The 26249-nt window shown below is 44.8% G+C and overlaps 1 protein-coding gene across 2 annotated transcripts in view; it reads left to right on the top strand.

Moving 5' to 3' along the window:
- The window catches only part of LOC144097305 (juvenile hormone acid O-methyltransferase-like), a 38453-nt gene extending 13695 nt beyond the window's left edge, over window positions 1-24758 (top strand). Inside the window, exons 2-5 of one of the 2 annotated variants that reach the window (XM_077630049.1) lie at window positions 17458-17527; window positions 19103-19748; window positions 22794-22959; window positions 24160-24758. In XM_077630049.1, coding sequence (XP_077486175.1) covers window positions 19191-19748; window positions 22794-22959; window positions 24160-24332 — 897 coding nt within the window. In that variant the 5' untranslated portion in view covers window positions 17458-17527; window positions 19103-19190 and the 3' untranslated portion in view covers window positions 24333-24758. The remainder of the gene's footprint in view (window positions 1-17457; window positions 17528-19102; window positions 19749-22793; window positions 22960-24159) is intronic. The other variant, XM_077630048.1, reaches the window with a different exon arrangement.
- The last annotated feature ends 1491 nt before the right edge of the window (window positions 24759-26249 follow it).

Genomic DNA, 26249 nt, shown 5'->3' on the forward strand with positions numbered 1-26249 from the left:
ATGCCACGTCAAACGTAAAGCACAATTCCTCTGCACATTCGCAAAAGAGCTTGAACTTGTAGTGAAGTTTTTCAACCAACATCAAAAAAAATTCTTCATGTCTGAAAATACGCAAAGCCAGTCCAGTGATATGCGCAATAATTGCTTTGACCACTTGATCTAGAAAAATTCTGCTGCGTACTGGCCCCATCAATGCAAATAACCTTTTCTTAGATAAAAGTTTTGCCTTGACAATCAACGTAGGTGGATTGCAAATAATCAGATAGACGTTCAATCGAGTTGTGGACCGAGAAAAATGGGGTGGGAAGATTCGAGGCTGGCCTTGTGTTTTCTACGCCTTACAAATTGAGCGGGTTCTGCCGCGCCATTATCATGCCCTGAGAAGTTATAATTTCAGCTGTTTGAAATTTTCAATGTCACATAGGTCAAGCCTTGTAGAGAGTGCCAGCGCAGTTGTATATGAGTTCCCACTGTCATGCAAGAAAGCATTTACGGGTAGAACCGTCCGATGCATTAACAATAATATGAGTGAGCGCCTGAACTCACCCTCTCATTCAAGCTGTTCGGATTTGAAAGATCAATGGCGCGACTGCGGAGAAAAAAGTAGAGAAAAAAAAGTGCCGCCCTTCGATTACTAACACATTTTGTTTAGCCAAAAAAGTTAAACGACAAAATAAAGAAAAATGGAAGCATATTTCATCCGAAAAAAACAACTACAATGAGTAAGCCAGCCTTCCCTATTCCTCGTTGGTGAAGTGGTTTATTTTCTTGATAATTCGTGACGATTACGTAGGGCAGAAAAATAAGGGGTTGGGGGAACGGCTCTGTTTCTTTACAAGGATTTACCACATGAGGGTTTAGTTGATAATGTCATATCGCTAGAAAGTGTTTTGCGGAAGTGCTCTTGGCCTTTTAGTGTCACATGAATCTTATGTATAAAATGAGTGTTTTTCTCAAGAAAAAAAAACAGTTGAAAGTCAGCGCTTGTTTCTGCCGTCTTCTACTGAGTCTTTCGATCGTTTAGCCCTGTACTACCCAAAATGAAATACTATTACCAACTCTTCCAGCTACCCGTCAGTTAACTAAATTTTAGTCTTGAGAATAATGCGCCTGAAACTATAATCATCATTATGAGGTGATATTCAAGCTCTTTTCTAACTCTACTAGGCCATTTCAAATAGCCTTCCATAACCTGGACACATATCTCACCCCATAGTACACCATTTTCTACCTTGTTTCAGACATTTGCTCTATACTCGTTCTTTGTTTAACCTCGCCGAGATAGTCAGTGGCCCAACTCGCGCTGCTGCTCGTTTTGCTGACACTATAGCAGGATACAAGCAAAGAAAGTAGCGGGAGGCCCTCCAGCCAATGGCGTAGGCCGACTGTCATAACGTCGTGGTTAATCTCATTTCAAGGAGGCACTTGTCAATCACCTCCTATTTTCCGCTTTCCTTGCGACTTTTTCAACGTAGCAGAGTCTAAGCAGGAACGGCAAGGAGTGGTGCTTTTTCCCCGTGCCCGAGGCTTGGACTCTTCTGCACTAATGACTCTGCACCCTCTCTCCAACTTCTCACTTCACCCCTCGGCACCGCTATCCCGAACAACAAACAGCCCACTCCCCAAACCCTCTCCTTCCTTTTTCCTCTGTGGCCTCTTCTGGATTGCAACTGGACGTCATGACAACCGGTCGACGCCAATGAGCTGGAAGACCTCCTTTGAGGGGCATTCCCCGCGGCCTTGTTGACATGTATCCGACGATCATCATCGTTACTGCAAATTCGGAAATTATTAGCTCCATGTACAGTACGCGTCAACGTTGCATACAGTGCTCGGGTGGTGCACTTTCCTGCAAAGAAATTCATATCTAGTCCCAGCTGCTAGGTTACAAGGGCAACACTTCTTGTGCGGAGGTAGTGCCAGACAGACAAGCGAACAAAGTAGACATGAGCACTTTTCCCGGAAATGAGGCGCTGGTGTGTAATTTCATTTTTCGTTACCAGGTATGCACTGCTCCAGCGCTCTACACGAGGATGACGCGGGCTGAACCTCCTTCCTGGTCTTTGTGACCACTGTCTAGAACAGTATCTTTTTATCACCAACGTCCACACTCATAAAAAAACGAAAAGCTATTTCAAATTGTAAAAAAGGCTAATTCTGGAGCAATTAATAGGAAACTTTTACTCTTTATTAATCATAACCTCTCGACTATTGATGTAAGATCTTTCTACGGTAAGAAGTCCGGTCTCTTCTCAGAAATAAAATTAAGCTCTTTAGCTCTCATATATGAGCCGGAAATACTGCTGTATTAGCTGGTGAGGCATTATGGAATGCGCATAGCTGAACGAGAGCGACACACAGCTTGGCTGAAATAATAACTGTGTTTCTGAAGGGAATCTATTCCCTCGTATTACACTTCGAAACAAAGATTAGCCAGTCCTTGGCTAATTTCCCTTTGATAACGCTTAAAGCAATTTGACAAATCATCTTCATCATTACAAAAGTGCACTGTGCATTTCTTTCATTTAAGCCTTGTTCACCGATTGCATGTCAGCATCATGCAATGGGAAGTACTCTTTTGAGGTGCTTTTAATAGAATGCGGTCGAGATCATCGCGCCTGATTGCATTAAGAAGGTCCGACACTATGTTGGACACCCTAGTGGCAGAGATTCGCCTTGGCCTGTTTTCATTTTCTACTGCGTTTTCTGCCCTCATGAGACCAAGGGTGGTGCATTGTTTGAATTCCGACGAAGAAATTCCACAACCCTTTCCGAGCTCTTCGCTAGCGAATCACGTGCCATGTCAGATATAACAGTAACCTCAGAGCCATGACGGATACGCATTGCGGACCCAGCAAAACTCTCGGCACACATATTTCAACAAAATTAAGATTTGAGCGAGGGCATTTTTGTTGCCGCTACAATAAAGAAAAAGTGAAATAAATGATGGAAGTTTAGGAAAACATTCAATGAAATTGACGGCACCAACCTCATGCGGCGACTTCTGGAGAACGCCATGTTTTCTGCTCTGCTGCAGCTGTTTTCGCGGCACTTACTCCTACTCAGGGAGGCTTTAATTTTACTGTTGTTCGGGGCCTTAGAAGCACGACTAGTCACTTTATTTATATATTCGACTTCTGTGATACAAATTGTTAATTACGTTTCTCAAAGTTAATTCCAAACCTAAGCTGTTTGTTTCAAGCTACATGGTATTGCCTTCATCAGTAGCCAGCTATAGCGCGCACCGGATGAACATATGTGTGTAAGGCACTGTATTAGCATGGCTTTAATAAAACACCCGAAAACATTATGGAATTAAAAAGCCTGCACATCTTCAGTAAGGCACATAGTGTAGTTCGTGTCATGGTAATCCGATATTACGGTCTTCATAATTGTTATCATCTGTTCAAAACAGGCTCTTAGGTTCATCCTTCACCCTTACAAGCGCAGCTCTTCGCGAACACCATTTCTTCAGGTTTTATGTTTGCAGTCGATGGTTCATCGTCCTATGTCCTACCGGAAGGTACCCTTTGTTATTATTGTACAGCGGTCAGTTGGTGTAAAACAGTCAATATTGTTAAGCAGTGAGGCAATCCGAACAGGACAGAGATATAAACCATTAAAAATTATTTCCCTTAGAAAATCGCTCAACAATTTTCAGTTATCTTTCCCATATACTGCTGAACCACGTGGCATCTTGCACAGGCCGTTCCCTGCGTAGCCATCATTAACAGGTGGAGAGAGGAAATTCCCTTAAACTCCATCTGCGACCTGTACGGTTCACAGCAAGAGGCTTCACACAGACTCCTCCACAGCTGCCACCGTCTCCGACGGCGGACTGTTTTCGCCTTTATGGCGCTCCTAATACTTTCGCATCGAAATGTACACTCGGAGATTATGCACTACGCCTTCCATCTTATGGGCCCGACATAAATTGTTTGTTGCTTCCACTTCAGACACATTTTATGCGATTGCTACTTCTTATCGGCGTTGCATGAAAGGGACCTTTCGGCTCTTGCTGCTCTTAATTAGCCGAAAATTGAAACACATCATTCGCAGAGCAGCCAATACGCTTGTGAAACGGGACTCAATAGCGCATAAAAGTAGTGCGCTTACAGCTATGATTTTTAGACCTGTGTAGAGCATGAGCTTAGCTGACGCTCTTTGTTCATGTATAGGTAAAGCTGGCATTTTTTGTATTTTAGTGCATGGGTCCCGCTGCATGGAAGCAGCTGTGTTAAGAGGACATGTCAGACGCCGACTGTCTCGCTAATGTGACCTGAATCTTTTCGGAACGCAAGAACAAAAATTGCGTTGAACCCATGAACGCTTATCACATTGTGCTGTACTCGGCTGTGTCAAGGGAAAATGTGAAGGACATAGGTCTTAATGAGCTTCAAACCTGGTCGTGTACAACCTGTACGGCCAGAAATAAAAGGACATGCAGCTGTGGCTCAGAGTTCAGCTCGCTCGATACTGAGCCAGAGGAAGCGGGCGCAGTGGTGGCCGCGGCGCCAGCGTTGGGTCCAAGCCAAACGCAAGGCGCCCGTGTAGTGTGCAATGGGAGCGCGGATTAGTATCCCGACTTGGTCCAACATAATCGAAGCCTTGCACTACAGCGTCCTTCACAGCCTGTGTACAAAGCGACGCAAATATTACGAGCGATTTCCACGAGTTCTATTTCGCAAGCACAACGGGAAAGCTGGAGGTTATCCTCTGCAGCATGCACACACTAGAAAAAAAGCAATATTAAAATTCTCAAAGCATGAACCCATTAAAAGTAATCTTGGATTTGAAGCAAGAACGACTAAGGGGATTCAGTCATCTTATCAGCTCGTGTCATCTAATCACGACATTTTCAAACCTGTCGAAGCAATTGCAGTAACGATTTGTAACATAATAAGAACGACGCAGGAAGCTTCTTTTCTGAGAAACTTATAATAGCGCCCTCACAAGAGATTAAAGCAGGAGGGGGGAAGACAGAAACGCACTTGTGGAGGGCTACGGAATAATTTCTCACAGCCAGTATTCTTTAACATGGCCTCGCATCGTGCAGCTCAAGGTCGTCATATGCATTTCGCCTGCTTCAAAACGCGTTCTGAACCTTCTGCACCGTCCGCGGCGACGGCGACGGCCTTTCACTGCAGGCGATATTCGTAAGACTGTCTAGCGCTGTACAATATCTACGCATGTTGACCAGCCCCAGATAGTCTTACTTAATTCGTACCCCTCCTGGAATGAAATCATGGCTATTAAGAGAGATTGCTGATCTACGTACACGCCAACTAGCAGGGGAGTGTTTTATGCGCGCGCAGGAGTAGAAGTTGCATGGGCTAGAGCTCTGCTCAGACGTGTACAGAAGTAAAACCTAATAAAATACGACATCTTCAATTTTGAAGAATTTTTATAGAAAAGCAAATAGAGAATAATGCATTTAGAAAATAAAACTGTTGAAGGTGGAGAAGCCCTAAAGCTTTAACCATATGCGGTCATGTGAAAAAATATGCCTGCCCAAGGCAGCACGAGAGAAAAAAAATGCCGCGTTGCCTCAGTTAGCAAAGGGCGGATATATGTGAGAAAAAAGAAGGGTGCATTTCGTATCTGAATCAAAAATAGACGTTACGATCAAACGGACATGAAATATCAGTATTTCTGTAATATATTCGCTGAAATGAAAAAAGGAATAGAGAAAATGGTTTTGGATTTAGGGAGTTTAACATCCCAAAGCAACTCAGGCTATGAGGGATAACATAGTAGAGGGTTCGCATAATTTCGACCACCCGAGGTTCTTTGACGTTCACTGACAGCCTCCACCGAAATTCTATCGCTGCTGCAGGGATCGAACACGCATCTTACGGGTTAACAAACGAGCACCATTACCACTGCCACCATTACCACCACGGCGGCTTGGCTTGGAGGGAGGTCGAACAAAGAAGTACGTGCACTAACGGACACTCTTGTCAGGAGCTTCTGAAATAGGGAGTGCATCAATGAATCAGGAAAGCTTAGGGTTTCATTGTTCCAAATGGCCTAATAAAGCAGACATATTAAATTCACTTAGCTAATATGGTGGTAGTTCTCATGCAGGAACTTTATCTGCACTATGCAAGGAATAGCCGGAAGGATAGGGGTTGTTCCTGTTTGCTAATGATTATACGAACTGATGCACACAGAGGTAAATAAAGGAGAAGCAGCATTTCCTTCCGAGATATCGAAAAGCAAAATAATCGCAGCAGTGAAGATTGTTATCCCAAGAAGTAAAAACATCGCTGTTTTTCTGGAGGACATTCGTACTTCTTTGATGTTTATACTGCTTATGAGACCTAGCAGCCGGTTTGTGTTAACTGGTGCCTTTTTTGCAGGTATCCTTTTGCGTTACTCAATCAAGAGTAACAGAACATCCATGCATCTAAGCAAGCTTTTTACTCGATAATGAAATTCAATGGAATGAATTTGCTATTTTTTCACACCAGTAATAAATGCTGCTTAACGGCTCTCTCGGGCCTATGAATGAAGAAAAACGAGCTAAAAACTAATTTGCTGCGCTTTAAATTCGAGACATATTGACCAATTGCACTAAAAGTTTTCTAAAAAGATAATTGCTCGCAGTACAGATGGCAATGCACATGTAAGATCTTTTGGTATTGGATTAGCTATTATCTCCCCGTCGTTTATGACGGTAGGAGTTTTCAGAGAAAAGCTTTTGTTATACACTCCGCCACTCGCAAAAAGGAATACAGCTTGAGACCTATCGAATATTTTCATTAACTCTGAAATTATCGAACTCTTTTGCATTCACCGAAAGCTTCAGGAGACGCTGCAGGAAAACACGGTGATATCCTGACTAAAAAGCGGTGCAGGTCACCTCACAACAGAGTCACCACGAAAACTAGTTTTTAAATAGCACCTTCACTTCCAGCAACGTTTAGCAGCTCGTCGTGATTAAGGAAAACATTCATTTTAGTGAATGATTACAGCCAGGATTTCCTTTTAATGGCTCAAGGGCAGGTCCGCCAAAACGGTGCGTGGTTATCTTATGAGCATTCATATTTTACACGAAACAATAAATTGAACGAGTCGCAGCCACGTCTTCCATAGCACTTGTTTTGTACCTTAAATTCAGTAAAATGGCCTGTTTACAAACGGCGAATGAACCATCGTGCTTGTGCTTTCGGGTGGCTCAAAGCGGAAGATGCCGAATTCCTGGGTGGTTGGAAGACAGCTGTTTTGGGTGTACCTGCTTTGTTACCAGAAACACCTCCGTTTCTGAAATGGGTGCTCACAATAAATGCTCTAGAAGATGTTATATCGACTTATGTTATTCTTCGCATTAAATCCTCCATAGTTTTTTCTGAGGTACCTCGACGTCTAATCTATGGCTCAAGCTGCTGAGCGGATAAAACTTTTTTCTTAGCACTTTCATTAGAGCAACACACCCTAATGCGCTCTATGCATCCAGGTTAAACAAACTACCTTATTTTATATTTGTGGTAAGAACTGTTGAGATCGATTAACTCCGCAGCCCGGCGAAATTCCTCCACTCCGGCAGAGTGCGTGGTGTAAACAAGAAAAGGCATAACGTCGCGGTGGTGTGACACCAGACATCTACGCATAACATTGTACTTATAAACACAGCACGGCAGAAGCGATGATGTCGGCATAGCTCGAATAGGGCAAACAACACCTGAATACGTGTTACGTGAATACTTGCAATGAATTGAGAGTACGGGGCAAGCATCACCAGTGCTGCTGCGAAAAACTTGAAAAAAATTTTCACAAAAGACATCTATAAATATTGCTGCGTGAAATTATAATGCAATGAACTATCAGTTGAATAATATTGCAACGAGTGCCTCAGGATGAAATTTTGGGAGGAATACCCAACACATTGCTGTTTTGAACCATTTATACATTTTGTCTGTACATTACTCACTTCAACTTCAGTTTACACAATTTTTAGAACCAGTACATATTATACAGAGCCGAATAAGTGTTCTACATTTCTCATTAATTTCGCATGCATCTTTCTTTTTAAATTCAAAATGATGCTATTTTTAGCTAAAAAGCTTCGTTCAAAACCCGAAAATCGTGGACCAAAAATTTCTTGAAGCATGATACAAAAGATCAACTGCTATACATAAACGTTCATAAGCAATTTTGACTGCAAAAGAAATACCAACCTGTAACTTGCTTACAGAAAGGTAGTTTTGCTCTAGCCTGGAAAATTCAAAGGGCTATCACAAGACGGGAAATCTTTTTTTTCCGAGAAATATTGGGGTAAATTTCTGTTCACAGTTCAGTAAGTACCACTACTTTTTTTCTAAGAAATTAGAGAGAGTCCATGCGCAAACTCTTAGGAGTTTGGCATAGAATGACCCAAAATTTCTTCTTCGCCTATATTTTTTGAAACTACGGCTAGATCCCCAAGAATAAATAATTAAACACTCATATAAAAAATCTCGTCATAAGCATGAAGACTGCATTGAACCAAATTTGGCTCGTGATGTCTATCACTAGTCCTATTTTCTCAATGCGATCACAATGTCGAACTCACTTCCACATGATTCTCTTCTGCTTGCCCTCGGTCAATGATTTGAGTCGTCAGCTTTGTCAATGATGTCCTATTTTGTTGACGTTGCATATTGTTTCCTTTCTTGTATGGCGTCTATTTGCGTGATTACATCTCATTTGGCTTTGTATACGTACTTTGGGCATTTTTTTTTTCAATCTGCCTCTCCTGCTTGGACCATGTGTGGTCTGCAGTCTATGATAAATAAACATTAATAAATAAATGACTTGCAAAGCAACAGTACCTGTTTCAACCTGGCTATGTAAGCAGCGGTAGTACTGGAGCGCACTTTTGTCATCAGCGCATTCCTGTTGAAATTTTGCGCTAAGCGGTATAAGTTCATTGATCTACTACAATTTTTGCCGACCTGCCTTGCGAGTACCCGAGCAATATGTTAAAAAGCACCAGGAAAAAAAGCCAGCAGCATATATTCATATCAACAGCCATAAAGCAAAAGCAGTCCAGCTGCGCGGTTGTGAGTGCTGCGAAGCGATGGCGCACACTTTTCATCGGTGCGGACTGTGCACTCGTTTCGACTGCATTGCCAAATCTCAAATGTCTCCGAGGGGTTCCGTCTACTTCAAGGACATCTGAATCGAATGGGATTGAACCCTTTTGAGTGCCAGCGCAGGTGCCGCTGTCGAGTCTAAGGACATTCGGCTCGTTAGCACTTGATGGTTTATGGTTTATGGGGGATTTAACGTCCCAAAGCGACTCAGGCTATGAGGGACGCCGTAGTTAAGGGCTCTGGAAATTTTGACCACCTGGGGTTCTTTTACGTGCACTGACATCGCACAGCACACGGGCCTCTAGAATTTCGCCTCCATCCGTTCGCACTTGAAACTCCCGTGTGGCAGGGAGAGCAGACGGCCACCAAGAACTGTGTGCGGAGTATTTAGTATCTAAACTGCATTTTCTCCAAAGAAGCGCCATAGTATACGTTCGGGTTAGATTTCCGCCACATTCCGCGCTCTTACATACAATCACTTAGTAATGCATGCGGGCTTTGTCCGCAAACTGGTTCTCAGCAACATGGCTTAGCAGCTGCCTGCCGCAGCGCAAGATAGATCAGAATGAATGGGGTAACAAATACAGAACACTCTGCAAACCGATTGAGGAGTAATTCAATCGCCTGTTTTCCACGTTATTCTTCACGATCGAGAAGTGCGGTCGTGCCAACCTTCATTACACATTAGCCTTCATTAACACTGACTGCACATGGCCAGGTAGGTAGAGCAGACGTGTTTTCTAACAGACGCTTGCTGTTTATAACAGCTTACATACCTAGCAATTCTGGACAAAAGCATTTTTGACCGAGAAACCAGTTATGAACGCGACTCTTTCATATAATGTAAGATTTCGCTATAACAATCAATATATCCGCAGATCACCCTACGACAGTCTTGAATTTTTTTCTGTTAACGTTTTTGCTTTCGTCAAAAGCGTTCCCCACTGGTTTTTTTCTGTCCGTCTCAACTGTTATATGCGACCGATGGAAACGTTTTAAAGAAAGATTTTGCTACATATCAGGAGAATATACCATTAGTTTCAATACTGCCGTAAAAGTATCTTAAACTTTTGCAGTTTTCTAAAATTTTTGTTCCGAATATCCGGACTTGGCGCAGGAATAATAAATTACACTATCAAAGTTAGTGCTGGGGTAAAAAACCCCGACCCCGCTAAATTATCGGTCGCTTTACCTTTCTACATTTAAACGCGCCTGAAAACGCAGCACCCAAAAACCGCACCGCTAAACAACGTTGTCTGTTCAGCAGTTGCCGTATTACCGAAGCGGAGATCTAGTGGTCTCCTATTCGGAAGGTGCCGGATTTGATTCACAGCGCCGCCGTGTACCAACCGGTTTCTCATCGGTATAAGCTTTCCTCTTGCCTGGTGCTCGACTTCGATAGGCTGAAATGCCTTCAGAATTGGTACTTCACCCTACCTTCAGTAACCAAAAATTTTATGACAAGGCTCTACTTGGCCAGGTGCTACCCTTTCGCCGTTAAAATTGGTCACCACAGTCATCATCAATTTAAAGTACCGTTTATTCTTGAATCCAGCGTCCTCGACTTCTCCCCTTCACGAAACGAAATATTTTGCTTAGTTCTCAAGCTTTTGCGCGAAGCAAATGCCTCAAGCGACAATGAAGTAGCCAAATTGTAAAGTCTGCCCCTTTTGTATTCTTTATTCAAACTTCCGATGTGGCTTGCCGCTTCTGGTTGATACTGTAGATTAAGACAAATCAGACGCTAAAATAATGAACAAAAACAAATGTTGTACTGTAAAGGTCTAAGGAGAAATAAATACAAGCGTAGAGCCGCATGCAGTTGCGCAGCCAGGACTGTGTGAGCGGTACAATTGCAGTGGCTTTTATAGCGCTGGCGTGCTCACCGCGCCCGCTCCTTGCGTAGAGGAAAATCCAGACATGTAATGGCGAGTCATATGACACATGCGACAAAGTTTAACGCTGCAGCCGATTTCACCCAATGCACTGCCGGAGAAGAGACATGGGGGTCTGGCTTTGTAGCTCTGAACTTTAATCAGACTAGAGTAGCCAAATTCAATTTTTCATCTGCATATATCTCGAAAAAAGATTAGATGAGTTGGGCATCTTTAAGACCATTATATGAGCAAAAAAAGTGATGTATGCCTTATTTAAGCGTCGACAGGCAGCCTTTGGTGGCTGAGTAATAAGGCTTTCTATTTAATATGTTTTCGGCCTGTTGACGTAGACATCAACACATATAAGAACTGCCGGTCCTGTAGCTGGCAAAATAAGCAAAAATTTGTAAGGTATGAGAAGGTGGTTTTGTGGTATCACTACATTCCCCCATTTTAAATTGCTAACTGGGCCCAATATGCAGCCTGCCCAAGCATTTGAGCAAGTCGTAACCGTCAGAACATCTGGCCTCCCTTGTCTCATGTTTTGTATAATGGACCTATACCAGATGACAAGAAACAACCAAATTCCTGCGAAATTGTTTTGCTAACAGAAAAACTACTGAAAAGTATGCAAGCACAGAGAAAATTTGCGTAAGAATCAACAGAAGCTGATGTACTATTCTCACGGTGCCCCTACGGGCAGCAATTAGAACAAAAAGCGATAAGTTCATAAGCGGCGAGTGGGTCCATTCGCCTGGCTCTGTTTCAGTCGTCGGTGGCCCAGAAGGGCTGTGCTGCACCTGACACGCTTTGTAAATAGTTATGGTCAGTCACAATTTAAAACTAAACAAGCGAGAAGCCTATGCGGGCGTTGCTTTTGGCAACAATTGACAATCTACTGGGGCCTCCACGGGAAGTTTCGCCCCACCGGCCCGGCCAGCCGTGTCTTTTAAATTCCCATTTTTGAAAGCGCCAATGAATGCGCATGAATAAAGCAATAATCGTCTACTGCTTGACTCTATCAACCCGGAGCCCGCCGTGGTGGCTCAGTGGTTATGGCGCTCGGCTGCTGACCCGAAAGACGCGGGTTCGATCCCAGCCGCGGCGGTCGAATTTCAATGGAGGAAAAACTCTAGAGGCACGTGCACGTTAAAGAACCCCAGGTGGTCAAAATTTCCGGAGCCCTTCACTACACCGTCCCTCATAGCCTGAGTCGCCTTGGGATGTTAAACCCAATAAACTAAACCAAACTAATCTATCAACCAGAACTCTGCCGCAAATAGAGCTATCAATTGTGGCTGACAGCTATTGCATTGGTGTCTCTCCAAGATAGGCGAAACACTGAGAGTGAAATAGAAATAACTTTGACAGACAGTACCATCAACCTGTGGGATGCTCTGTCGCATGTTTGTGCGTCACTGCTGCCTTTTATCGGTTGGTATTTCATGGAACCTTTTTGCAATTTTTGACCTGTCACTGTCGCCTCTTCTGCAAGCTTTCCCTAGGGTGGAAGCCTGCCGCTAATTTGGCCCGCTATTTTCCTCCATAGCACTAAAAAAAAGCGCTTCAGAGTGTGGCTATGAAGCCACTACTTTCGCAATGGCTCTATTATAAGACAGCAAAAGGACTCTTTTATCTTGTTGCTTTTAATCTTCGCAATGGCTTCCCAGCTGCGGCTAGAAACCTTGGAGCCGCGCGCGAATTTCTGTTATTTCGACAGTGCGTTTTTTTTTTTTTAACAAGATATACCCTGCGCCTCCTTTTACCCTCGGATATAAACGTAAGCGTGAGTATTAGTTCCCTGAGTACTGTCTAGGGCAGCAACTTGTTCCAGTGAAGCGAGGCCCCTGTTAGATAGACCGCCATTTTAAACTTGTAAGTAAAAATATCATCTTTTCTCAATTTCCTAGCAAAATTAATGTGACCGCCTACTTAAAGCCTAAATATAAGAGGTGCCTGTATCATTTTCTCTGCCTGGCTGTCTGAGTTTCGTAGCCATTAAGGAATGTGCACGGTGGAAAAAGCGCGCAAAAACGAAGACGGGCCGAAGAAAAAACACGCACGAGCCCTACACTCCCAACTGAGCATTTCCTTCTTGATGTTCAAATTTTTCTTGAAGTTCTTCGTTCAACGCACCGGTGTATGAATTAGTTCTCGCATTCCCCCATCCTTAGTAACATTTTCCTTCCAAAGGTGGATAGATCTATACAACAAAACTCGGGGCTCAACTTGAAGATATGTAGGCCTTAAAGATAGGTGGACGACTACTTCGTGTTTTCATTTTGTTCTAGCCTCAGCTACAGTGTAGTAGACGTCCCGAACTTGTTCAAGGAAAGCAGTACAGGCCTTAATTTTACAGTATCAGTCCCCAAAGACGGGTCTCTTCAGTTTCTAGACTCGCTGTTATCTGTCCTCCCCGGTCACGTATGGTGCTCATACGATCCCCGGTCCAAAAAACCCCTACTTGACTACTCGTCCGGTCACTCCAAGGTCATCAATAACGGTATAGCAACTTCGTGTATTAAAGCTGCGATCCCTAAGTCCTGTCTTTCCTCATTACAAGGGAGCATTCGTGAGCAGGCAGACTGGCTCAGGGGCACTTGGAACCCAAAAGATGTGATTACACAGGCTTGCAGCAAGCTGCTCAAGTGGGCGAAGGCTCGGTCCAGGCCAAAAAAACTTGGCTACGGAACGACGAAGGGGTGCAATTATTCCTTATGCACACAGAATGTTGCATGGGCTAAAAAAACTCGCAGGGCGGTACGACGTTTCAGTAGTTTTTTCTGCTCCTGCAAAGTTAGCCAAAATATGTGCTTAAGTGCGCAGCTAGCAGGATGATGGCGGAAAAAAGAAAATAAAAATTTGTGCAGTATTAAGCACACTGCAGAGCACAGTTCACCACTTGCTGCGTTGAGGTAGTTTACAACTTGCCGTTATCTTGTGGGGCCACGTACATCGGGCAAACAAGCCCCTCTATAAACGAGAGGTTGGGAGAACACAACAGGCTTCTCGACGGGAAGCCTCTTAACAATCTGCCGAAGCACTGCCGCACGTGCGAGATCAATGATGCAATGAAATAGAAAAATACATTCCTTTGTTTGCAAGCGTGACGAATATTTTCCGGCACCGAGAACAATTAGTCCGGGAATTGATAGAACCTTTCCACACGCGAATCTTCCAGAGAATTTGTATCAGTCAGTTTTCTGTGACGCTGACTGATAGTAAATTCCATTTTATAGCATCCTCTTTGGGATACCAAAGAAGCTTCTGGGCTTTATTGCTAGGTTTCTTGTTTTCTTCTCTCCGGTAAACATTTCCTGGTGATGACTGCTGCTTTGGTGATTCACTATTTCTGCCGTTTTCTATATTTTTTGATCCCAGGTCTGAATTGGGAACAGTTGCGGATAAGAGTTAACGGGAAAAACCCAATAATCGGCGATTCGCTGAACACATTGCCTTGCTGAGTCACTGAGGAGGTTAACTGCAAATCATGGCCAATGAGTTAGACAGGCAAAGCATGTCTAAAAATTAACATGCAGAAAACCAAAGCAATGTTCAACGGTGTAGCAAGAGAACAGTAGTTCACAATTGGCAGTGAGGTGCTGTAAGTGGTAAAGGAATACGTCTCCTTAGGGCAGGTAGTGACAGCTGATCCGGATCATGAGAGGGAAATAACTAGAAGGATAAGAATGGGGTGCAGCGCATATGGCAGGTTGTCTCAGATCACGAATGGCAGTGAATGGAAGTGAATGGCCCTCAAGAGAAACGTGCACAACAACTGCATCTCACCGGCACTCACCTACAGAGCAGAAACGTGGAGGCTATGAAAGGGGTTTAGCTTAAGTTAAGGACGACGCAGCGAGTGATGTTTTTCCATAGCTTTGGTTTTTCATGGTTTCTATGTTTTTTTCATGTTTTTCTAATGATAGGTGTAACTTTAAGAGACCGGAAGCGGGCAGAGTTTGTGAGGGAAAAAACGCTGTGTACTGATATCATAGTAAAAATCAAGAGGAAGAAATGGGCTTGGGCAGGGCATGTAATGCGAAGGCAGGATAACCGCTGGTCCTTAAGGGAGACGGAGAAGATTCCAAGAGAAAGCAAGGGTAGCAGGGGGCGGCAGGAAGTTAGGTGGAGGGATGAGATTAAAAAGTTCGCAGGCATAGGGTTGGCGCAGCTGGCAAAAGGCAGACTTAATTAGAGAAACACGGGAGGGGCCTTTGCCTGCAGTGGTTGTAGTCAGGGTGGCGATGATGATGATGACAATTCAATAATAAATGTTCAGTCGAGAGAGTAGCGCTCGTCCGCATTGTTTCTTCGTTCAGTCTTCGTCTTCACGCGCTGTTTCCACCTGGGCCATTCCATGCGAAACGTCCCTGTCCCTAAAAGCGACAATCACCGATTTTGTTGAAAAAAATTCAGGTAATTGTCGAATATGTGAATCCCGCTTTCTAAAGTATTTTCGCGGAACTGTTTTTATCACGTAAGTGCATTTCGAAGTTTTCGCGAATACGCGAAAATTGCTTGCAGGTAAATATCTTCATATCAGGTGTGAAAGCAGATTAAATAACTAATTCTCTTTTATTCTATCGCGTATGCATCGTTCTTTGATGCAACGTCATTAGTGCCTCCATATTAGAGTTTGCTCTTTATCTCGGTACAATAAAGAAGCAAAAAAGTGTGCGTTTTCATAATTTTTAATTATAAACGTTGTTCATGTTTCAGTCGCAATAAACTTTTCCACCATTCACATGGTGCTTGAGTTTCTGCCGAAAATATTTTAAACTTTCTTTAAGGAGTATTTTTCAAGAAATTCTGTCCCAAAGTAGGCAAAAAGTGCTGCTTTTTCTTAGATTGAGACCTATATAAGCATAAAGGCCCTCGAGATAAAATACTTGATATTACTCAGTAAACGCATACACTTATTAGCTTGCAATCCACAATGTTTTGTTCGAGTAAATTTTCTTTCACGCGAGAAAAAAATTTCACACAGCAAGGTGTGAATTAAATGGCGGGGTCACAACGACCGAGATGTTAAACAAAAGTGAGGACCTGTAACGCGTGCTTATCAAGCGGGATGTCTTATTTCATTCAGTACTACGCTCGCACATTTTTATATCCTTCTTGGAGCCGCTTTTTGGTTATTTTCTACTCGGTAAAATTCACAGTCGGCGAACAGCTCAGACTGGCCACCATTAAGGCTTACTTTAGTAAACGAGACAGAGTGTACGTGAAATCTTATGAATCTCGCTATTCTGTACCACGTCGCTTCTGTTTCTTCAGCACCCGCGGCAAACGTAGAGTGTGGGTGAGCGCTGCTAACAAACTTTTCTCCGTTTGCAGTGACCAATCACAGAACTTAAATGAAGACTGCGATGTTACTGGTGCTACTTAGTCCCTGGCGGTACCAATTTCATAGAAATACAATCCGAATGTTGCCGGCCGTGTCCGGGATGGCATCGAACCTAAGACGGCCGAAGTAGCACCCGCTTAGAGTTTGTGCATTCGCCAACTCGAAGCTTTCAAAAGCTTCAGGGATATAAAGTTAGCGTCTCCTAGGACGACATCATGAGGTCTACAAGTTATTGAGATAAAAAAGTCGTGGTAATAATGTATTCATTATCGAGAGCACAGCTCTAAAATAGCCTTATGAAAAAACCTAGGAAAGGAGAATAGTTGATAATTTATGAAGCCTTGACGTGAAAAAAATTACAAATGTGCCCTGTCCTCGCAGCCTATTACCATTAAAATAAGTTCCTTACTGCATGGAATAATTTTCCTCTCGCCCTTGGATTTGAACTTCATCGGAATCCATGCTTCTGTACCTGGAAAGATTACCGAAAAGCTGCACACAGATTCTTCACTATAATAATAATAATTGGTTTTTGGGCAAAGGAAATGGCGCAGTACCTGTCTCATATATCGTTGGACACCTGAACCGTGCCGTAAGGGAAGGGATAAAGGAGGGAGTGAAAGAATAAACGGAGATTTGCCGTAGTGGAGGGCTCCGGAATAATTTCGACCACCAGCTGGGGATCTTTAATGTGCACTGAAATTGCACAGCCAGCACACGGGCGCCTTAGCGTTTTGCCTCCATAAACACAAAGCCGCGGTCGGGTTCGATTTCGGGAACTCCGGATGAGCAGCCGAGCACCCTAACCACTGAGCCACCGCAGCGGTTATTTACTTTATATTTTACCAAACAGATGGTTAGAATGCTTCAGTGCCACTCAGCCCTCTGGATATGCCTTCTCAGAAACTCTTCTGTCTCTTTAGTTGTTTCTAAGATAAATCCACTTCTTCAACACGGTGGCAGCAAATTGAGTGCATCTGTCACTCTATTATACGTCGACACGCTATGATTCCTGCAGTCCTTCTCCGGTACAGTGCACACGAAGAGATTGCCCCACTCCGTGGCTCAGTTGCTAGGGGAAAATCTTGAGACATTGTTTTCCCCCAAATAAACCGTTAACGGGGCTAAGAGGCTGTTCCTATTATTTATGCAGAGCAGAAGTCGGTCGAGAACAGACGCTCGCTAGTGCTCATCCCGCAACCCCACTGCTGGACATTGTTTTCCAGCTATGTGTAACTGTTCACATGTGTTCCAATCTTGCCTGCTTGTATGGAGAAGTAGTATGACGACCTCAATCAAAGCTTGAACTTTTTGGGAAATTTATAACACGCTGAACTCGCTAGACCGATGCAACACAGTATCGGTCTCGCATTCCATAGGAATTCCATTGTGTCTATAGCGCCGACAAACTTTGCACACTTATATATCAATAAGGCGCTGTCTCACACATGACGTGCCACCATGTGAAATAGGCTGCGTCTAAAACTAAGTTTTCTGAAAAGCGCCCAGCAAGCATTGGCGCCTCGGTGTTTTCATGATGTCGAAGCGCCCCTGTTGCGATTTCTTCACCGCGGCATTCGATCACTTGTGGTAATCTTTTTCAATGCTTGTTGTAACTTATTGATCCTGCCCTCAGTGCCTGTCATCGGTCCTACAGTTCTACAGCCTGTCTAAACTGAAGCCTTCAATTCCCCTCTGAGCTCCTAACAAAACACTTCTTGGTGAATGTGCAACTTCACCTCGCAAGCAGTTTATTCGCGGTGCGTGCTGTATGAAATAAGGAACAACTCCGTACCTACTGATGTCGATTCGTGGCTTAGTTCCATGCGCATTCAATGTACTTCCACCCCATTTTGCATATTTGGCACTTACCTCCCTCCGTGGATGTTTTTTCTTGTTATTACGTGATAACTAGAACAAAGTAAAGCGTCAAACTGCGAACCTTTGCTTTTAGTATCTACCAAACTGGCCTTTGAATAATTGCCCGATTTTGTGCTTCTTGTATTCTCTATACATATCAGTATTTTGGGGTTTTAGTGTTTAAAGGTCACATCAACATTATTGGCTCAGTAAGGAAAGATAAGTATATAATACTGTGTTTGAACTAGATTTGTTTATGCTATTAATAACTCTATCTTTTGTTCACATCAATTAAAGAAACTAAAACCTTGTATTCATCTTTTGAACCGCTGTAAATGTCTCCCAAAATATTTACAATTGTTTTAGGCATTGCCTATTTAATACTAAACATCCATGTACCCGCCAAAATGTTGCCAAATAAGTTTCATACAATTAACAAAGCAGCGTACTTCAGTTTTCTCGCATGACTTGTCCTCAAGGAAGCAAAAAGGGATAGCGCGAAAAGTAACTTTAACTGTAATGAAAACAGATAGTTCGCCTAAGCAGTGGAGGTGGGCGACGCTAATGCGACAAAGCAGACAATTCCTTTCAAACTCAAAGTGGCATCCAACTTTGACAAGCTTCCTAGAAAATAATAGTTGGTTGGCCATCGCTTTCGTCTTAGATTGTTTGTTCGCTAAATGAGAAGAAAACGCTTTTCTTTCTTTCTGTATTTTTCTGGTGAGAAGAACCAAAATCACATGAGTAGACTCACTTGTCGGAAAAGAATGGCTGTCTACCAGCGCTATCTACTCACTCAGGAACTGTCCCGTCTTATCAAGATACATTTTTCTCCGGGAAATCATTTCGAGTTGTTTTCGAGCACTTGTACGCTTGGTGCGCTCGATATGATTGACCTGTGACCACACGTCAAGCTTTATGCTTCTTTCACAACTTCTCAGAGTTCCGGCAGAAGACAAGCGCAGCGCTCGTTCGGACAGACGCTCGTTCAGAAAACCAGAGAGCCGGACCCAGGGACGCGCAATCATGTCTGTGAGCACCGAAAACGTACCCACGGCGCCTAAGAAGTCCGAAAACTCCTCGTGTTACATCGACCCATCGTCTCTGAAGAACGCGAAGAAACCTGGCTACCAACACAAACTCGACGCTCTACAGCGAGTGCACTTCGTGCGTCCAACCGGCGCAGGACAGCAGCACCTCGACGTTGGTTGCGGTTCAGGAGGCTTCACCAGAGATGCCCTGCTCGACCACCTGCACCCTTGTCGTCGGATCGTTGCTGTTGACCGATCGGACCTCTTGCTTGACTACGCCCGAGAGCACGCCAGTCACCCTGCCATCATCTACGACCACCTGGACATCGAGACCGACGACCCCCAACCGCTGCTGGACAAGTACGGTCAGTTCGACCGCATATACTCGTTTTTGGCGCTGCAGTGCGTTCGAGACCTGGAAAGAGCGTACCGAAACATGTTCCGGCTCCTGAAAGACGGCGGCGAGTGCGCACTTGTGACCCTTACTGGATCTGTCATCACAGACGTGATGTACCAGCTGAGCTGCATGAAGCAGTGGAAGGCCTACGTTCCAGTGAGTTTTACGGCCGGCTTGGCTCCGGGTCTACGTGCATGCAATCGAAATCGGAATTCGTGTTGACTTAAGCCCTCACTCCCGCAAAAATGCGAGTGTGCCCGTTTATTCAAATTTCACAACGTAAAAATGAAATTCTTTCAAACAGACTCCACCCACAAAGCTCCTTTCAATGTAGTACACCGCTTTCAGCACGCTTAACACGAACGCTCGAGAACGTGGCTTGAACTCACGCCAGCGTAGCGAAGTGTTGGCTCGTGTCGTCGAGATAAGGTCTCTGCACGTTTTACGGCGACTGATGATAGCTGGAGCGCAGCTCAATTTTACTCATGTTACCCCTGTGTCTGACCAGCGTGGAGAGTGCACTCACTTGACAGACTCGTTCTGCCATGTTTCTTGGTTTCGAGTGTGGTTGTGGTCTCACGCGCGGCCAGAAAACGCGTTGCGGTCTGCTTATCTCTACAATGCGATATGGCGCGCGACAGTTTGTGCCCCTTTCGAGTTTGATGTCAAAGTTGCGGCTTGGAAGAAATGAACATTGGGATAAGCAAAGCAAGCACGGGTTTACTACATCTGTAAAGTTTTCGCGGTAACACGAGGAGAAAGCCGAGAACAGTATTGGTTCCTATGCTAACAACCTTCCACTAAGACACTTCGCTCTCGCCATAACCTCTTCTCAAGCTAATCACACACCCGGAGTTTACCATGGCAGCCACCCTCCGGATTTCCCCTCTCTCGTCATACCCTCCTCCTACGACATGAGTGACAGCGTAAGGACCCTGTGTCGCAGAAAAGCCGGTGCCGGCGTTTCCCAAAAGGTGTCCGTTACAAGAAGCTCCAATAGATAGCGCCAGCTGCAGCAGCTGCGCATCGGATCTTCAGGGATCGGAGTAATCACGAGCAAGCGCAAACCGCATGTGCCTTCGGTCACCGTCTTACTCCTCACTGTCATATAGAAAGGGAGCAGACGACGGCTCACATTGCAGTAGTCTCAAGCTGGTTCGCAGCAGACGCTTCGCTGTATTCTCAGTGAGCGCACCTGCGTTTTATGTAGTCTACGCAGGAAACGATCTCCTGACCCTCGGGTTGCGAGTCAGACGCGCTACCGCTACGCCACGCAGGCACATTCGTACGACTTCGTTAAAGCGGGGCTTTAAATGTATGTTTTCACATGTTCTTTCACATAATGATTGTGATAAGTTAAAAGAGGAGACAGTGTCCGTCTTTGTGTGGGCAAGAGTCATAGCTGTCGCGTCAGACCCCTAAAATCGGAGCTTAGGAATCCGCTCTGAACTGCGCCTTCATCTTCCGCATAATATTCCGCGTCGCGAAGCAACATTGCTTTGCCGTCTATGGTGCGGTCCTGCATTTACAGAGCAATACACGTTCCGGATTCAGTTAGCCGGCAGCCCTGCTTTTGAAATATGAGGCTGCCAAGGGACAGTTGTACACATCTCCTGTGTGTGTGCCCTACTTTGGCGGCTGAAAGACGTACACCGCTTTGTGCTGTCGACCATCTCGATCCTCAGCCTATAACACAGGATAAGATCCTGGGACAACTGCCATAGCAGTCGACTGCCCTCACGTCATACAACAAAGCTTTGCTTCCTGAGAGCAACTGGCTTGAGAAACAAATTGTGACTGTGCCCCTCGCCCCTTCTCTCTTTCCCTTCTCAATCTCATCATCACTCTTCCCTAGGGCAGGGTAGCCAACCAGAGCACCCTTCTGGTTAACTTCCCTGCCTTCTCTCTTACTCTTTATCTCTCTCTCTAAAAGTCTCTCCGTCTTTTTGTTCCCGTGATAACAACTCTGTGGCTGCACACTCCGCTCTTGCCATGATCTCCTTCCAATCTAACCGCGCTCCGACTGTTTACAATACCAGCCACCTTCCGGTTGTGCACTCCTCCGCTCTAATCATACTGTTGTGCTTTCGCGTGACCATTCCCCGGATGTTTGTCGAAGTAAAAGCCGGCTTGGTTTGGTTTGGTTAATGAGGGTTTAACTTCCCAAAGCGACTCAGGCTATGAGGGACGCCGTAGTGAAGGGCTCCAGAAATTTCGACCACCTGGGGTTCTTTAACGTGCACTGACATCGCACAGTACACGGACCTCTAGAACTTCGCCTCCATCGAAATTCGACCGCCGCGGCCGGGATCGAACCCGCGTCTTTCGGGCCAGCAGCCGAGCGCCATAACCACTCAGCCACCGCGGCGGCCCACGAAGTAAAAGCCCTCCGGTTATGCATTCTTACACTTTCGGCATGCCCTCATTCTTCTACGGTAACCACGGTGTCGAGTAATTTCCACAGCAACCACCCTCAGGATATTCTAAACTATCGCAACGCGAAATCAAGGAAACGAGCTCTGAAAAAGCAAGCTGCCGCCGTAAAATATTCTTGCCAAAATCTACTGCAGCGTGGAGTACATGCAGAAGATTTCTGTCAGATTTCACCTTCCGAAGCCACAATTAACAGCAAGATCTGCCAAGTTCCAGATGCGTAGGACAAGGCAAAATTTTAAAGTTCCGCAGTATACGAGGTCATTCAGAGTGTATAGAGAGAACACACTTGACGTAGAAAAATAACATGTACTTGTAATGTATGAGGAGTATATAAATACCTGAAGTGCTTTTTACAAATGACACAGGTTAGTTATCGTGAGCATGCCCTCAGAACAGACGCACTCATTTTTACCGCTATAACGTAATTATAGGTTTAGTTCTTCTTTATTTTGCAGGAAAGCAAGTGTTTTCAGCAACCGAGGCTACTATCAGCAAAAAATGTTAACCAGCATATGGCGAGCGTTCATCCCATTTGAGCTATTCGTTCTAAATTCTTTCAGCACTGTCTGGATAAAGATTGTAGCGTTGAGAAAGCTCACAGAAAAGGCGAACATAGGAGTAGAGCTCGTCCTACCCTCGCCTTTTCTCTGTGCATTCTCATCGTTATGTCTTATTTCAAAACAATACATCTGACGAACTGGCCCCAGATCGCGCGTCATACCCGTTCGATAATCCTGAAAATTTTTTCTACAATTCATTTTGCAGGATCCGACAAAGATATATTCGGACCGCTTCTTCTTTGAGCCGCCTATTGTGGGCGAGGAGGTGGTGAAAGCGGAAAAGAATGCCCTTGAAGAGGCAGGTCTCACCCTCGTATCATGCTCTGTTTACGACAGCCAGTGGAAAATGTCAGATGTGGAATCGTGGATCGGTGGGTGTTTATTTTTATTAATTCCAACAGATCCTCTTTGTTCTGAGAATCACAGCGCTGGCAGGCAAAGCACGCGAACAAGTAGGACACTGAACTGCTCTGGTCCTGCTCTTGCGTAGTCGTAACAAAGGGCTTGCATACATATACTGAAAACGAGTTCATAACAAAGCAGCAGGAGAGATCAACGGCTCGGTCATGGCCAGGGATGCTTCATTCACACAGTTTTCTTTTTCAGAGAATTTGAGAAGCTAAACTTCGTGAATAGGAATTTTTACTGAGATTTAGGGAAATGTAGGCACAGAAATTGTGCCACTTTTCCAAAATTCCAGCAGTTTTAAAGATTCTGTAGAGAAATGACACTTGAAATAGGGCATTTTACCTGAAAAAGAGATCGTTTGAAAATCACTTATCCTGGCAGGGGTCAGGGTATGAGCGGCTGGAAGCTTCCCTGCGGAGATAAAGTGAGGATGTGTAGAGCGCATGTCTATTGTCACCATTCCGATGTTTAGAGTGATTTGCACATAAATTAGCAAAACATAGAATATGCATTGACAGCTTTTGTGTCTTGTTATAGTTTTATATTTCCTAGTGAAATCTTCATAAAAAAGCTGCTTTGCGTGAAATACGCTATGTGTGGTTCTCATGAAGGAGTAGATATCAAATGGAATGAAGTAAATCGCTGCTCCAGCCAACCGGATAGTGCACCTTATAGTGCGTTGACCATTTCAAGGTACCAATGTTAATGTAATCACGGTAAGCCTTGAAAAAGACACTCGGTGATTCCAAGCAGCAGGACACTGAGCTGAAATAAGGGGGATTGAGTACCAGCTGCGGCGACTGTACTTGATCGACGGGAAATAATAAAATATTCCCGTGTGGTGTGCAATAATAGTGCGCGTTAATGAGTCCTACGTGGTCGAAATGAACCCGAAGAGCTACACTGCAGCTTTTGGACGTTGACACCAAAATATTGGCAGTGCCACCAGCTCGAACAATGAAGAGATAACTCATGCTCGCTATAAAAAGATTTCAAAAACATGGACATTATTTCACCGCCCTGCGCGTATCAAAAGCACTGCGTAGTATTTACGCCGACTTTATATCTGAAATTAGGGCCAGGGTGAAAAGCACTCGGTTGACTCTATTTCAGGGCCCGGAAACTAAAAAAATAGCCTAAATGCTTCCTGTTTTTTTTTTCAGATTTGTACGCGCCGGTGTTCAAGCTGGACGCCAATATTCCCGAAAAGCAGCGTGACGCCTTCCGCACGGACTGCCGGAGCCTGCTGGCTAAGAACACGATCACCACGGATGACGGTTGCTCCATGAGGCACAGCTTTGTCGTTGTACACGCGCAGAGACCTCCTCGTGACTAAAGATAAATTTGTTGACTTTTTTTATTTTGCAAAGTGAGCCTCTCTTAACGAGTTAATTTGGTACGGTTGGAAGTGTGGCCATGAGGATGATACCTCAAGAGTGGCACTAATAGAGAATATCATATAATACGCATGGACATTGTTAAGGAGCACAATCAAGCAATATTTTTATTATTATTGAACAATGCATTCAGGACGCAGAGCCGGCTTAGATTTCTTTAAGCTATGTTTCTTTGTTATTCATAATTCTGAAATGAGCAATCATTCCACAATATGATTAGGTGACTCGCCTGCGTGTCATCTCTAAAACAAAGTGACAACAGCCTAACCTTTGAAAATGTGGCGGGCAGGTACGCTTGATTTCTTTGTAGCTTACCCTAATTTTGTAGCCATTTCTAGAATAAATAAAATGACATCGAAAGCAAACCTGGGTGGTTTTTTAAGCTTAGCTACTGCTTAACAGCCCTACAGAAAAGCAAGAGGGGTTATTGAATGCTGACACGCTTAGCTTAGCACCAATTTTCCTTGTTTGAGTCTACCGCTTTATTCTCTCTATTGTAGTAATCTTGAAACTGTATTTGGCATTTCACCGAAGACTTACCTTTATCCGCAAATTTTCGAGACTGATTTACTTTCTTCTCTAGAAATGAGTCCCATAAGCAAATGTTGGTGCGTATGTGTAGCGCTATCTCTTCGGACTAACCTGAACTATTTATTTAATTTGCTGCGGCAGCCGCTAGATGGTACTACATGTAGAAAGATACATTGTCACTAGTGGCCTACGCATTCTACGGTGAGTGAATGTCGAGCAATGGATGGCCACCTCGAGCAGCGTGTAAGCATAAAATTCTGCGTGAAGCTTGGCAAGGCAGCCACACACACGTATGAGCTCCTTGGTGACGCTTACGGCAACGAGACATTATCTCGGGCGCGAGTTTTCGAGTGGCACAAGAGGTTCGTTTCAGGGAGAATGTCGGTGGAAGACGACCCAAGGTAGGGGCGCTCTTCAACTTCACGGAATGAAAACATAGTGGCTCGGATCAGGGAAATCGTACAGCAATACCGCAGCATTAAAGTCCGCATGCTATCAGATGCTCTTGACAATCAGCAAGACAACATTCCACCTAATTTTGCGTGAGAACTTCGGGAAACAAAAGCTGAATGCCAGAATTGTGCCGCACTCCCTCACACAGGACCAGAAGGACACGCGGGCATCAGTGAGCGCTGATTTGCTCTCCGAGGCAGAGAAGGCTGCTGCATCCGTCGACAGCATCATTGCTGAAGACGAAACAGAAGACGGCGATTAGTGGGCCGGCTGTCTGACACCGGTCCGTACTTTTCGGCTTTATTTTCTCACTTCAGAGGTTTTCCAGTCTTTTTGGCGTGTGTCCTCGACGTGCGACGACCTGGGGGTCCCTGGCCGCCGGCAAAAGCACGTCAAGCGACCTCCTCGGCGCTGTGCGCCGTATCAACGCCGACACGGAACATCACCGCCAGCTGAACTCCATGCTGCACTGATGGCAGCAGCGCCAGCCGCGGGTCCAGCGGCCCCTGTAGTTGCGGCTACAGACCAGGCCCCGACAAACAAGAGACTGCTCGACGACCAAGCCAGCAACGAGCCTCTGACCGACCATCCAGAGGACATGGACCAAGCATCATTTACAGTTGTATCGTACAAGAAAAAGAGAGCTACCGGTGTTCCTGTAGTTTTCAGGCCCACTGAGGAAGGAGGAAGCCTATGGAAAGACAACCCCAACGTTTTGGCTTCGGCGGTTGTAGCATCGGCTCAAGAAAAAGTCCTCAGCCATCGCATTCACAAGGATGGGAGCCTGATGGTTACAGTATCGACGCTGCCCGCCGCCAGCCGCCTGCTCACGGTAACTAAGCTGGCTGGAGTGGCTGTAGAGGCCAGAGTCC

The sequence above is a fragment of the Amblyomma americanum genome, chromosome 7 (genome assembly GCF_052857255.1).
Source record: "Amblyomma americanum isolate KBUSLIRL-KWMA chromosome 7, ASM5285725v1, whole genome shotgun sequence".
Taxonomy (NCBI): domain Eukaryota; kingdom Metazoa; phylum Arthropoda; class Arachnida; order Ixodida; family Ixodidae; genus Amblyomma; species Amblyomma americanum.